Source organism: Dipodomys spectabilis, unplaced genomic scaffold, assembly GCF_019054845.1.
Source record: "Dipodomys spectabilis isolate Male_0828 unplaced genomic scaffold, ASM1905484v1 ptg000231l, whole genome shotgun sequence".
NCBI lineage: Eukaryota > Metazoa > Chordata > Mammalia > Rodentia > Heteromyidae > Dipodomys > Dipodomys spectabilis.
This window is the reverse complement of record NW_024870908.1, coordinates 6034042-6048772: the sequence shown is the minus strand read 5'-3', so window position 1 is coordinate 6048772 and position 14731 is coordinate 6034042. Positions and strand designations below refer to the sequence as shown.

The 14731-nt window shown below is 48.4% G+C and overlaps 1 protein-coding gene across 4 annotated transcripts in view; it reads right to left on the bottom strand.

Moving 5' to 3' along the window:
* Window positions 1–14731, bottom strand: part of Glyr1 (glyoxylate reductase 1 homolog) — a 33551-nt gene that overhangs the window by 3370 nt on the left and 15450 nt on the right. For 2 of the 4 annotated variants that reach the window (XM_042698108.1, XM_042698106.1), the window contains 10 exons: window positions 11528–11614; window positions 10537–10593; window positions 9950–10000; window positions 9794–9867; window positions 7081–7180; window positions 4064–4174; window positions 3081–3182; window positions 2733–2895; window positions 2300–2479; window positions 2070–2194 (listed from right to left, as the gene is read on the bottom strand). In XM_042698108.1, the coding sequence (XP_042554042.1) occupies window positions 2070–2194; window positions 2300–2479; window positions 2733–2895; window positions 3081–3182; window positions 4064–4174; window positions 7081–7180; window positions 9794–9867; window positions 9950–10000; window positions 10537–10593; window positions 11528–11614 (1050 nt within the window). The remainder of the gene's footprint in view (window positions 1–2069; window positions 2195–2299; window positions 2480–2732; window positions 2896–3080; window positions 3183–4063; window positions 4175–7080; window positions 7181–9793; window positions 9868–9949; window positions 10001–10536; window positions 10594–11527; window positions 11615–14731) is intronic. The other 2 variants (XM_042698105.1, XM_042698107.1) reach the window with 1 other exon arrangement.

The following is a 14731-nucleotide window of genomic DNA, read 5'->3' as shown; positions in this document are numbered from 1 at the left end:
CAATGATTCTGTAGATCTTTACTTTCTTAAGTAACTACAATTACAGGTGTGAGCCACAGCACAGGTTTCTAGTCAGTTGCTTTGTCTGACAGTTGTGGAATATACTCAGCAACTTCAGACTCACATTCTTTATTTTCTTGCAACACCAGGGATTAAACCTAGATTTCTGAGCATTCTAAGCAGGTAATCTACCACTGAACTACATACAACCTCAGTCCTTTTGTCCTTATTTTGAGACAAGGTCTAAATTGCCTAGGTTGGCAATGAACTTTGCTCAAAGCTAGCACGCTACCACTTGAACCACAGCTCCACCTATTTATTGATTGATTGATTGATTGTCAGTCATGGGGGCTGAACTCTGAGCTTGGGTGCTGTCCCTCAGCTCTTCAGCTCAAGGATAGCACCCTACCAGTTGAGCCACAGTGCCACTTCTGGCTTTTTTCTGCTTATATGGTGCTCAAGAATTGAACCCAGGACCTTGTGCATGCAAGGCAAGCACTCTACCACCAAGCCAACTTCCCAGCCCTCCATTTATTTTTGTTGGCTAACTGGAGGTAAGAATCTAATAGACTCTCCTGTCTGGGCTGGCTTTGAACTGTGATCCTTAAAGACCTCAATTTCCTAAGTAGCTAGGATTATAGCTATGAGCCACCAGTACCTGTTAGGTCTTGCTTTTTGTCATTACTGGCTTGGACCATGATCCTCCTATTTTTGCTTCCCCCGTGTAGCTGGCTCAACTTGTTTACTGATTGAAATGGAGTATCATAAACTTTTTGCCCATGCTCACCTCAAACCATGCTTCTTGTGATCACTGCTTCCTAAATAGCTAGGATTACAGGTATGAACCACCACTCTTGGCAGAACTCACATTCTATTTAATTGCACAGGTAGTAGCACCAAAAAGAGAGCCCATCTGCTGGGCCACAAGTCTTGATAAATGTAAAGCATAAAATACCACATGGCCATGTCTTCTAATCCACAAGATGAATAAAATAGAAATCAATAACCATTAGATATCTAAAAATCTCCAAATGTCGAGCAAACTTTTGAGTCTGACCTTCAGTTTTAACTAGGCTAGCCTTGAACTCCTGGGCTCAATCAATACTACTGCCTCAGCCTCCTAAGTAGCTGAGATTACAGATGTGTGCCACTATGCCTGACTTGATAAATTTTAATCCATAAATGGAAGAATAAATCATTCGGGAAAGACAAAAGTCAAGGGCAAAGGAATTCATATTAAGGGGTTAGAGAAAACAGCCAAGTTGAGAGTCCTGAACTTTAAAACAGCAGAACAGGCAGGCTGTAATCCTAGCTACTCAGGAGGCTGCAGTCTGAGGATCGTAGTTTCAAGTCAGCCTGAGTAGAAAAGTCCCTGTGTGATTCTCCTCTCCAGTTCTCAACAACAACATCAACAACAACAAAAACTAAGTGGAGCTACAGCTCAAAGTGGTAGAGCACTAGCCTTGAGCAAAAGGCTTTACAGAGAGACTGGAAAGGTGGCTCAGTGGTAGAGTGCCTTGCATGCATGAGGCCTTGGGTTCAATTCTTGAGCTTCACATAAGCAGAAAAAGCCAGAAGTGGTGCTGTGGCTCAAGTGGTAGAGCGCTAGCCTTGAGCTGAAGAGCTGAGGGAGAGTACCCAGGCCCAGAGTTCAGGCCCCACGACCGATTGACCGATTTTAACAGTTTATAGAGACAGAGCTTTAGGCCCAGAGTTCAAGCCTTATGACTGAAAAGAACAAAAAACAGCAGAATAGGCTGATAACAATCCCAATAACCTGGAAGGCAGAAATTGGCCAGACTGCAGTTCAAGGCTAGCATGTCAGTGAACATCACTGCAACAAAACAACCTGCGTTGGTGCATTAGCCTGTCACTCCTGCTACATAGGACATAACAGGTTGAAGAATCACAGAGTCAGCCCCAAATATAAAGTGAGACTCTATCTAAACAAAATGTGGAAAAAACAAAAAAAGAAGAAAAAGAGCAAAGCAAAGCTCAACAGAGGGAGGGAAACACCTATTGCAAGAAGGTGCAGAGTCTTGGGACTTGGCCGCGTGCTATCCCGTTACCTCATTGGCGGCAGCTGCCATAGGAGTGGGGTGGTTGACGGCATCGCCCAGCGCGATGGCCAGGCGGAGATCCTTCTGAATGTACTTCAGGTAGAAATCAGGCTTGAAGTTTCCTTGGAGGATGTCTGAGGAAGGAAAGCTACTGATAAGAAGAACTCAGGACCCTAAATAAAACCTCCTGCAGGCTTTCCCCCCAGGGAAGATGAAAAAAGACACCAAAGGGGACTTACTTTGGCACTTCTGGTCCAGGAAGATGCTGGCCAACTGTCCCTGATTGAGGATATCTAAGAGTGTCTGCTGTGACTGGCCTGTCACCTGGGCCAGGGTCAGTCCCTCGGCAATGGTGGCCATGAAACTCCCTTGGACCATGTTCACGATCAGCATCATCTTAGCTGCATTGCCAACTTCACCTGCCAAGGGCAAAGAGTCAAAATCACATGCCAAGAATGCCACAGGAGGCGGGCCTCTCTTCCTGCCCTCACCCTGCATCTGGGAGTCTCTTTCACCTGTCTGTGACAAAGCAGGTTCTTGCTCCTTCTAGGCACTGACTGTAACCATCAACGGAAACCTTCCCCTAGAGTGCCCGGTAGGAAGGCCATGTAAGACGGATGCAGTCCCCGACCTCCAGGCCTGACATGGCCCCAGCGGTGGCAGACATATTACCTAGAAAGAAGGAGGTCTTCCCCATGGCTTGGAAACAGCTGCTGCAGTCTTCATACAAGCCCCTGTCTCCGGCCGCTAAGATCACCAACATCCCGTCATTAGACAGCTGCTGGTTCCCTGAGACTGGGGCTTCCAAGAAGCGGCCGCCCCTGGACACGATCACCTGTGTGGGAAAGCCACAGCTTCTGGAGGCCTGTGCCTCACAGGCCCCCCAGACACGTCAAGGAGCATCCTCGGGGGCCTGCCTTCCACCCAGACAGTCTTTGCCTTCAGCTGTCCCACAGGGAACCACCCACACTTGGCTTTGTTCAGCCTGGGTCTGGGGACAATCTAGAGCCAGTGGGATACCTGGGCCAGCTCGGTGACCGTGTCAGCATCCACCGTGGACATGTCTACGTAGCACTTGCCTGGGCGGATCCCTTGTAGCACACCACTGGGGCCCAGAACCAGCTGTGGGGATACAAAGAAGAAGCAACAGCCTGGCCTCCCAGCCAATGCTCAGAAGCTCCTGTAGACCACTATATGTTGGCTTTTCGGCTCACTTCCTCGTTAGGAATTAACTATTAAGGCTGAAAAGGGAAGAGCCCACTAAATATGCAAGGGTTAAAATAGTATTTCCAGAATGCTCCTTCCCATTTGTTCTTGCACCCTCTCAACAGGATCCCATTATTTATTTTGGGCCTTCTTTGGACTGACTTGGATTAGACCAGTCCCCTGTGTTAACAGGATGGCTACATCTGAACTTCTAACACGTTCAAATTCAGAAATAGCTACACATAGGAAGCTGGCCTTTGAACCCAAGTACCCTCAGCCCCAAAGCTTCTAGCTCAATAGATGCTTAGGAACCATTTCAGTACAGACTTCAAGTATAGTTTTCATGCTTTGTTTCAAAGTAAAGAAGTCGCCGGGCGCTGGTGGCTCATGCCTGTAATCCTAGCTACTCAGGAGGCTGAGATCTGAGGATTGCGGTTCAAAGCCAGCCCGGGCAGGAGAGACCGTGAGACTCCTATCTCCAATAAACCACCAGAAAACCGGAAGTGGCGCTGTAGCTCAAGTGGTAGAGCGCTCGCCTTGAGCTGAAGAGCTGAGGGACAGCACCCAGGCCCAGAGTTCAAGCCCCACGACCGACAAAAAAAAAAAACAAAAAACAAAAAACAAAGTAAAGAAGTCTGTATTCAATGTAGGCAAATGCCCTTCCCAATGGGAGATGGCCCCTAAATGGGAAATCCAGCCCCCACATGCAGACTCACTCGCTGTGCAGGGGAGAAGGGGAGGAGGCCAGCCAGCTCTCCTGGCTACGACCTGAGCGCTGAGGGGAGGGGGATCCTTACGTCCTTGGCTGCCTTTGGATCCGACACACAGGCAAAAGTGATGTCACAAGTGGAAACGACTTCAGCGGGGGTTCTTCCTAGGCGGGCCCCCTCCTGGATGAACAAATCACACTGCAAAAGTCACAGATCCTAACGTGAGCAGCAGGTAGTGCACAAGTATGCCAGTCAGGCCCAGAACCTGGCTGGCCTCCAGGCAGGAGGCTGAGGTGGGGACTGGGGACAGCAGAGCTAGAGGTCTGGCTTCAGAGAAAGTCAGTGCCCTGGGCTGCCAGCACTGTGCTGGGAAGCGGGGCTGATGGGAGCCCCTCCTTCTGGCCGCCATTCCTTTTCAGGCTGGCTGCCCACGCTGCTGCTGGTTCCTAACAAAATGTATCACTGGTGTTTTGGTAGTATGTCTTTGAACAATAAGCAATAAAAGAAGTAATTAAAGCTAGTTTCTCGTTCCTTACTCCTGTAATCCTAGGTATTCAGGAGGTGGAGATCTGGAACAAGCCCAGGTAGAAAAGTCTATGAGACTCTTACCTCCAACTAACCAGTAAAAAGCCAGAAGTGAGGCTGTGACTCAAGTGGTACAGTACCAGCTCTGAGCAAAAAAGCTAAGGGTCATCACCAGGCTTTGAGTCTAAACACTACTATTGTCTTGTTCACAGGGGTACACAGTAATGAGAATTAGATTTAGTATTTTGCATGCTTTTTTTTTTTTTCCTTTCCTTTTTCTTGTGGGGCTTGAACTCTGGGCTTGGGCGCTGTCCCTGTACTCTTCAGCTCAAGGCGAGCACTCCAGTGCATGTCTTGTTTGTTTTTTGTTTTGGTGATCCTAGAGTTTGAATTCAGGGCCTCATGCTTGCAAGGCTGGCATTCTATCACTTGAGCCATGCCTTGTCCAATGTAGCTTTTTAATGGTTAGTTTGGAGGTAGAGTCTCAAGGATTTTTCTGCTTGGGCTGTGTTCAAACTGTGAAACTTCAGGTCCGTTCCCCACCCCCCTCTCTTTCTGCTTGTCCTGGGACTTGAACTCAGGGCCTGGGTTCTGTTCTTGGGCCTCTTTGTGCCCAACACTAGCTTTCTACCACTTGAGCCACAACACTATTTCCAGCTTTTTCTGTTTATGTATTACTGAGGAATTGAACCCAGGGCTTCATGCATACTAGGCAAGCACTATACCACTAAGCAATACTCCCAGCCCCAGGTCTCAGCCTCTTGATTAGCTAGGATTACAGGCATGAGCCACTGGTGCCAGGCTACAGCCTTTACTTTTACTAATTTTTTTACATGCATTTAAAATGTTCTGTGCTGGGTGTGGTGATGTGTGCCTGTAATCACAGCTACTCAGGAGACTGATGCAGGAGAATTATGAGTTCAAGACTAACATATTTCTGGTTTATATATTTTGATGATGTCTGGTACACATTTTTTTTTATACCTTTGCCTACTGTTTCTCTTTTGTGGGCTTTTTTCTTATGTTTAATAAAATCATTACATTACTCTTTTTTTAAAATTGTATTTGTTACCAGTACATCTAGCTAGTATACCTTTCAATTTGTTTACTCTTTGTTGTGGGATATTACCAAAACTACAATTCATATTTGTTGTTAGTGGATTTGAGTGCTTGTAAACTCCAAAAGAGCTACATTAATAGTAAATTTCATTTTTTCTGTTTTTTTTTTTTGTGTGTTTTGGCCAGTCCTTAGGGCTTGAACTAAGGGCTTGAGCTCTGACCCTGAGATTTTTTGGTTAAGGCTAGCACTCTACCACTTGAGCCAAAGCTCCACTTGTGGTTATTTTGGTAGTTAATTGGAGGTAAGAGTCTCATGGACTTTCTTGCCCAGGCTGGCTTTGAGCCATGTTCCCCAGATCTGTTTCCTGAGTAGCTAGGATTACAGGCATAAGCCACTAGGGTCTGGTTCTCCCCAAGTTTCTAAGCAATTGTCCAGAGAAGCTTTCCTTGAATGTTGAGTCTACAGAGTGATAACTAACAGCCCTGCCTCAGGCTGCCTAAGCTGGTCTGTGTAGCCTTTCAGTAATGAGGTCTCATAATGTGTTCCCTACTTATTCACAAGAACTAGAGGAGCACTTTTTGTTGTTTTTGCATTAGGATCTTGGTATGGCCCTGAACTTGGACCAAACTCAGAGCAACCCTTTTGCCTCAACCTCTACAGTAGCTGATATTATAGGCATGTACCAGGCCAGAGTACTGTGCTGTTTCGGATGACCTGTCCAATGCCATGCCCTTTGAGCAGGTGCCTCACCTTCTCAGGTGAGGACACTGACAGGAAGGAGGTCTGATGCATTTGTGACATGAATTTGGGACTGACGTAAACCTAAGTTCGTAACTGTTTTGTTCTCCTGCCTCCCTGGGAGGAACAAACAGTCCTGTGGGTGACATGGAAGTTTTCCAATCACAAAACAGCATGGGGTTGGGAGGGTGGGCCAGTGGTAGAGAATCTGACTAGCAAGTTCCAAACTGCCAACTCCCTCCCCCCACCCCCCCAGCCCCCAAACAAAATCAACACCAAGAAAACCTAGGATGTACAGAGGCCCTTTAAGGGAACTACAGGTTCTCCATGTCCCTGGGATAGGCAGCTGAGGCGTCCTGGTCATTCTTATTAGACAGTAACTGGAATTCAGCACTAGCCCATGCCTAGCCCAGTGGCACCGGTGTGCCCAGGGTGCTATGTGCCAGGACCCAGATAGCCTCAAGCTATCTGTGACCACCATCCATTATCTAACCTCTATCCCTAAAGGTGACACCCAGACAGAGGAAAAATCTATTGAGTAATCTTAGGCAACCGCAGGGAGCATCTTTATCCTGTGTGTGTATGTCAAGGTGCTGCATTTGCTGGGCTTGCTTCTTAGTTGGCACTCTGCCATTGGAGCCATACCTCCATCCCTAGGCACTTAGTTTTTCTAATAACATCTACCTGCCAGGATTAGGTTTGGCTTCTCCTTCACCCTATGTGGAACAGTGAGTAGTCACCCGCACTCCAGGGACCAGTACATCTGACTCACAATACTTACTTTTTCTGCAGTCCGGTTCCATACAGTCACCGTGTGACCCATCTTTAGCAAGTTGGAGACAATGCCACTTCCCATGAGGCCAAGGCCCAAAAATCCTATCCTGAAAGAGAGATGGATCAGGTCAGGGGCGGGGTGGGTGGGCCTGGTATGTCCTCCTTGTAGACCAAGTCAGGCTGGAATTTAGGATGCCAGAAACATGGCCCGAAGGTTGAGTGAGCTGCAGCCATATGGCACCTCTTCTTCTCCTGTGGGACTAAATACCAATGCACCGGTCCAAACCCTCCCCTCTACAGAACAAAGAACGACCTCTATGGCTTAGGCCAGCTCTGCCCCTCTAGGCCTCTGTCTTTCACCAAAACTCTGGAGTTTTCCTCACAACCTTCTGTGTTTGCCTTCACTTCCTTCGCTTTGACCTTTCTGCCACTTTTCACTTCCACTGCTGTTTCTTCCTGCTTAAGAGGATTTTCATCTTGCCTAAATGTCTTTTCCTGGCTTCTGCCCTTTATTTTCTCACACAGGATAATGACCAGATCAGTTCTGCTTCTTTATGTCTCAGTCAGTCACGTTCATGTTCTTCTGGCGACCTGGCTTTTCTCCCAGTTCTAGATACCCTTTGTGGCTTTCCCATTCCGACTCCTTGCTATCTTCTCTGCATTTTTGGTCTTCTGGAATAACATCTTTAGTCACTCTTGCAAACTGTGCCCAGATCCCTCACCTCCTGCTGGAACATTCGCTGCGTAGAGGCCATGTTTAGCCTACACCATGTCATTTGGATCAAATGCTGAAAATGAAACTCATCACTTCCTGTCCGTTAAGTTGCATGCTGATGCTTAAAAAGGAGGTCTCTCATTTGTCATTCACAGCCTCTCTTGGTTGTGCAATTTCCCCTATGCAACAATCAGGACAGATTAATTCTCTTCCTTTTCTTCATGTCCCAGGAAACCCAATAGACTTGGGGATGATGTCTTTGGATTTCTAATATAACTGATGTTATCACTGTGTTTCACGAACAGATTTTCTGCTGTGGTTTATATGCTAGGTACAAACTGCTGACAGAACAGTAATCAAGGTCTTGCTTTTAGTTCTCAGCCCTTGCCTGGCCTGCCTTGTCATTAACTTTGTTTGGTGGCAGTAGGTAATGAATTTTGGGGCTTTGCATTTGCTAAGCAGGTACTCTACTGCTTGAGCCACAGATCCAGTCACTGTGTTCATTAATGGTGGTGTCTATCTCTTCCCAGCTTGCTTCCTTCCCACCTACTCTTTTTCTCTAGTCAAGGTTTTGCTATGTAGCTCAGCCTGATACAGATCAGAAGTCAAGGCCCTATGGGGCTGGGAATGTGGCTTAGTGGTAGAGTGCTTGCCTAGCATGAATGAAGCCCTGGGTTCAATTCCTCAGTATCACATAAACAAAAAAAGCCAGAAGTAACACTGTGGCTCAAGTGGCACAGTGCTAGCCTTGAGCAAAAGGTCAGGGACAGTGGGCAGGGCCTGAGTTCAAGCCCCAGGACTGACCAAAAAAAAAAAGTTAAGGCCCTCAGACCCTCCTGCTTTAGTTTCTGGAAGGCTGAGATTAAAGATGTGCACCAGGGGGCTGGGAAGATGGCTCAGTGGTAGAGTGCTTGCCTTGCATGCATGAGGTCCTGGGTTTGATTCCTCAGCACCACATAAGCAGAAAAAGCTGGAAATGGCACTGTGGCTGAAGTGGTAGAGCACTAGCCTTGAGCTGAAGAGCTGAGGGACAGCACCCAGGCCCAGAGTTCAGGCCCCACAACTGACCCAAAAAAAATGTGCACCAGCATGACCAACAACATTCCCCTCTGCCTACAACCTAACAAGCTCCTCCTTCTTCACCTTCAGGGAAGTTTAGTAAGAACAACTTGTAAAATCAGTCATTTCAACTGTAAAAGTTGTTCTGTTTCTGGTCTGGGGAACAATTATATGGAATACACCCTCTTGCTGAAGAAATCCTTCCTACCATGTGACTCTGTATCACAACTGGCCTACTGAGGAGAAGCAAAGTCAAGTCTGGGAGCAAGTTCAGTCTGGGGAAGGGAGGACATAGGCTTTATTCCAAGTATCTTTTTTTTTTTTTCCGTCGGTCGTGGGGCTTGAACCCTGGGCCTGGGTGCTGTCCTTCAGCTCTTCAGCTCAAGGGGAGCTCTCTACCACTTGAGCTACAGCACCACTTCCCCAAATATCTTAATCTTCTCAATCTCCTGTAGTAACTCTTGGAGATTTTCTCACAGGTGAACAAAGCTAGTGACTTTCTGTGTGTGTGTGACAGTGTTGGGGCTTGAACTCAGGGCCTTGTGAATTCTCTCAGACTTTTCACCCATGATTGATGCTCTACCACTCAAGCCACACCTGTATTTCTAGCTTTCTGTTGATTAACTGCAAAGGAGTCTTATAGATTTATCTGCATAGGCTAGCTCTGTGCCTCGATCCGCAGATCTCAGGCCTCTGAGTAGCTAAGATGACAGGTGTGGGGCCCTGGTGCCTGCTGAGTCCAGTCCCAGGTGGCTGAGAGTCTAACCTCTGAAGTAAGTGCACTTGCATGTGGACTCAATGGGAGTTATGGAGACAGCCCTTGAGCCTTTAGACTCCATTAAGGATTTGTGTGACAACTACCGTCTTCAACTTTAGCTTCTTTCCATTTGACCCCAGCCATCTCTGGGGTGGCAGAACCCAACCCCAGGCTAACGCCAGCACTTACTTTTTGTCTGTGGGTGTGACACTGCCGTTCACTGCTGTGCTGTCCGCTGCCTGGATGGAGGTGGAGCCAGTTTCCTAAGGATAGAAAGCACACATCATCTACCTGCCCACAAAGAGGCAGGTTAAGAGAAACATGGGAGGCATGGAGCCTACATACCTCTTCACAGACTTTCAACTTCTTTGTGATTGCCTGGTAACAGACAGCTGGCTAATAAAGAGCGAGGAAAAAGACCATGTATTAAATGGAATGGCTTCATTATAATTCTACGAAAGGTCAGGCCTTTACTGCTCTACTAAGCTTACTGTGGACTGAAGGAAGTCTCAGAGGTTCTTAGGGGCACGGCACTCCAAGGGACTGAGTCATATGCCAGATTTATAGAGCTGGTCACCTAGAGCCACAGAGTACCAGGCAACATTTGCAAGGCTCGGCCTAACTATGAAGAGGTGCTAGGAATGCTTCCCTCGCAAGATGTGGGGTTGTTGCTGTTGGCTTAGTCGCCACGGCTCCCCCACAGCGGCTGACAGTGCATCCTGTCTGTTCCTCTTGCCATGGACTCTGAGGACAACTTCAAATGTGTCAGCCACATGGCTGGCTGGGTTCTAGCTTCCTTTTGGTTTATTCTGAACCTTGGCAGCACGTGTGGCTTCCTTATAGGCTGACACTGACTCTGGCAGTTGCTCTGGCTGAGGTAGCCACTCTTGGTGGCCAGCCTGAGCCAGGGTGGGAACCTCAAAACAACTCACCTTCTCTGTCTGGCTCAGCAGGAAATGGTGGAAATGAGGATCTGCATCTTTGACTGGCTGAAACCAGAAGACAGTGCATGTAGTCAAGCTGCTTCCTAGTGCCGCTTCCTCCTGCCTGCTAGCTGCATTCCTCTCAGCATTTGCCCACGCAACCCAGCAGAAGGATCCCACTTCTGTGTGTCATTCCAACAATCAGAGTGACCCAAGTGCGGGATGCTGACAGCTCATGCCTGCAATCCCAGCTACTCAGGAAGTGGATTTGAGGATTACTGTTCAAAACCAGCCTGGACAGGAAAGTCCACGAGAGTCTTATTTCCAATTAACCAGCAAAAAGCTAGAAGTGGAAGTGTGGCTCAAGTGGCAGACCACTAGCTTTGAGCAAAAAGACTAAGGGACAAAAAGACAGTGTCTAGGCTCTGAGTTTAAGCCTCAGTAATTTTGGGAGCATGTGCGCGTGCGTGCACACGGGCACGGGCACGCACGCGCGCGCGCGCGCACACACACACAAACAATAGTGGTGTGCAATCCCAAGTCTAATGGCCGAGTGGCAGACTGAGCTCTCATCTGCAGGGTGGAGGGTTTTCCTTTGTTGTTGTTGTTGTTGCTGTTGTTGTCATGGGGCTTGAACTTGGGGCCTGGGCACTGTCCCTGAGCTCTTTTGTTCAAGGCTAGAACTCTACCACTGTGAACCACAGCTCCACTTCCAGTTTTCTGGTAGTTAACTGGAGATGAGAGTCTCACGAACTTTCCTGCCCCTGTTGGCTTTGAACCATGATCCTCAGATCTCAGCCTCCTCAGTAGCTAGGGTTATAGGCATGAGCTAACCAGTGCCTGGCTGGTTTTACTTTTTAATCTGTTGTCTTCTGGAGTGTCTTATAATCAACAAAACAAAAAGCAGAGGGGAAAAAGAAAAGGGAATCTTATCTGGCAATGCCCAGAAGTCAGTAATCCCATTTGCCAGGTGGTTTGACCTCTCAGGAGAGTTCCTTACCTCGCTTGCAGTCGGCTGCCACTTAAACGAGGCCATGGGTCCTGCCATCATCCCCTTCACAGTACTCGACTCAGGGATAGTGAGGTCCTGCAGAGGACAGGGAAAAGCAGAGCATCAGGACACTTCCCTCCTTTGTGTCCCACTGAGTCCTGACGACACCCCTGCAAGTTCAAGTCGATCCCCAGCCATAGGTCTGCTGACAGTCCCTGGGAAGAAACAGGGCAGATTTCCCATTTATACAACACCAAAGTGAGCCTTCTCTACCCTTGATAAGCATGTTCATGTGTCTAAGCAGCACACGGATGGTGTTAGTGAAGAGCCACAGGGAAAATGTCCTGGTGAATGGTGAGCAAGACAGCAGCAATAGGGTCATATGGAACCCACCACATGTTATAGAAGAAGCCTCGGTGCCTGAAGTTGCTGCACCTGCCCATGTTTACACAACCAGGGTGGTCTCCCAGCCTTCCTAGGCCCGGGGTCCCTACTCTTTTTCTTCACAGCTATTCTACCTTGCTCCTGCCTTCCCACTCATTCCCTCCCACCCCAGCGGGCCCCCCAATATTTCCATTAGAACATCTCTGCGAATTCCGTGCGACGGAGATCCCTCCACCACTGCCATCCCACAGGCTGGGGGGTCTCTGGAGTCCTTTCTAATGCCTCGTCCTCTAACACACTGGTGGTGGCCGCTGCTCTACCATTGCACACCTGCCCTGACTCTCACCACCCTCACTCCTAACACCCAAACTCACTGCCATCACCTGTCTCCTACCTGACGTCAAACTAAATCTCCCTGCATCTGTGCTGCACACCTGCAACCTAGTCTCCATATAGCAGACAGTCGTTTTCTAAAAGTCAAGTCAATCCTATCTCCTTAGGAGGCTGAGATCTTGAGGATCATGGTGGATCATGGTTTGAACCACGCCTGGTCAGAAAAGTCTTTGAGACTCTACCTCCAACATAACCAGCAAAAAATCAGGCTGGAAGTATGGTTCAAGTGGCAGAGTGTCAACAGAGAAGGTACAAGGCCATCGGTTCAAACTTCAATACTGCCAAAAATAAAAAAAGATAAATCAGATCTCAAAGCAGCTTTCCGTCCCACAGTGAAGGAAGCTACAAGGCCTGCCACTGCCCCCTCACAGACCCCCGGTACCCTAAGCACGCACGATGTGTCCTTGGCTATGTCTCTGGTAGAGGCTCTGTGTCTCTGTTGAATGGGAACTTATTTCAGTGGCCCCCTGTACCTTCCACAGAATATGATACTGACTTACAGGGCTTTCACAATGTGGGCCTCACGAAGCCCTCAACACCTCACGACAGAGAACTCTTTTGGTCTTCATTTTATAGATGATCAAGGTGTGGAGAGCTGTGAGCAGCTCTGGCCACTAGTGAGGCAGATTAGATTTAAACTCAGGTACTGCAACTCCAGAGCTAATGCATCAGGAGCATGTTCTAGAAAGGCAAAAACTTTGCCAGCTATCTACTCCAGAGCTCACACTGGGGCCTATGTGTCTAACATGTAGTTGAGGTTCAACCTTTTTATTGGCCAGTTCAGGGGCTTGAACTCAGGGCCTGGGCACTGCCCCTGAGCTTCTTTTTTGCTCAAGGCTACTACTTGAGCCACACTGCCACTTCGGCCTTTTCTGTTTATGTGGCGCTGAGGAATCAAACCCAGGGCTGTGAGCCACATTCCCAACCCCGAGGTTCAATCCTTTTTGAACCTCGGGAGAAGGTGATGGAACTTCCTCCTGGAGAGACTGGCTGAGCTACGCTTTTTCTCCAACATCTGGCTCGTGGTGGTGCTGCTGTGGCCATCTGACAGAGGGCGGTTTGGGGGGAAGAGAAGGCTGCCTCGAAGAATGTTCTGCAGTGACAGATGCTCTGTGTCTGTGCGGTCTGACACAGGAGCCCCAGTCACGTCACCACCGAGCACCTGACACCAGGCTTGGTGACAGTGAAACTGAATTTTAAATTGTTTTCAGGGTAATTTACATTTACACAGTCACCAGTGTAGTTCTAGGGATGGCACAATGGAAATAAGAAGAGCACAGTCCTCAGGCCAGAACCAAGAAGACTGCGGCTCTCTGCCTCTCTTGGTAGAAGTTCAAAATTTTAGGAGAGCCGCAGGCCTGACCAGGTAACTCCTATAGAGTTGTAGCCCTGAGCTATGGACACTAGGAAGAGGAACTCCAGGGAGAGGTGTGAGCAGGGTGCCTGGCTGGTAAACCTGTGTCACTGATTGGTGAAGCTGACACCTCTAAGACCAAGGTCACCTTTTCCATTATCTCCAGAGGCAGAAGATTCTATAGGGAAGGAAGTTACTTGGGACTCTGCCCAGCTACCAGCCCATGCTGCATTGCTTCTGAAAGGAGTTTGCCAGTCAAATAACCCGTCACTATGCCCCCCCACCTCTCTTTCTCCTTCTCCTTCTCCTCCTCCTCTTCTTCTTCTTCTTCCACTTCCTCTTCCTCTCCCTCCCTGCTTCAGCATAGATCAGGTTGGAAGACACACTGCAATTCCAGTGCCAGGCACAAACTTCCTCACGCATCTGCAGGTGCTGAGCTGAAGCAACTGTTCCGCACCTCCAGCCAAGCTCTATCCTGCCCTTTCACGGGCAGCCAAGGCCAGGCACAAAGTCCGTGCAGAAGGGTCCCCATAAAGAGGCAACAGCAGCTAGAACTTCTGGACTAAGCCTGGCTTCATGTTACTACCCTCCAAATGAATAACTCAGCCCCAAAGGCCAAGTGCTTTTCACTGGAAGCTTGAAGAGAAGCCTCTAGAAGCAAACTCAGGCAGGGACTTGGCAACTCCCCTGAAGTAGCCACTCACTCTCACTACACAATTAGCCCTGGCGGGTCTGGACAAGGAGCCTCACATTGCTCTACCCTCTGCCTGAGGACACACCCAGTCCTCATAGCAAACTCACAAGGCACCATCATCAGATGAGGAAACCAAGGCTAGGAACTCAGCCAAGGTCATCTCTGGCTCCAGCTAGCAATCCAAACCAGGGCCCTCATCCTAACTTCTCCTCTGGACTTCCCTTCATCCAAAAGGAGGATGCTTCTCTCCAGAGGGAGGCAGGCAGAAGTATGTGCGATACTTGCTTTAAGACAGAATGAATTTAGTGGGCAGAACCTCACAACCCAAATTTCTTAAGGACCCCAAGGAAATAAGTTCAAAAGTCAGATCACACTTTTTTGAGTCAGG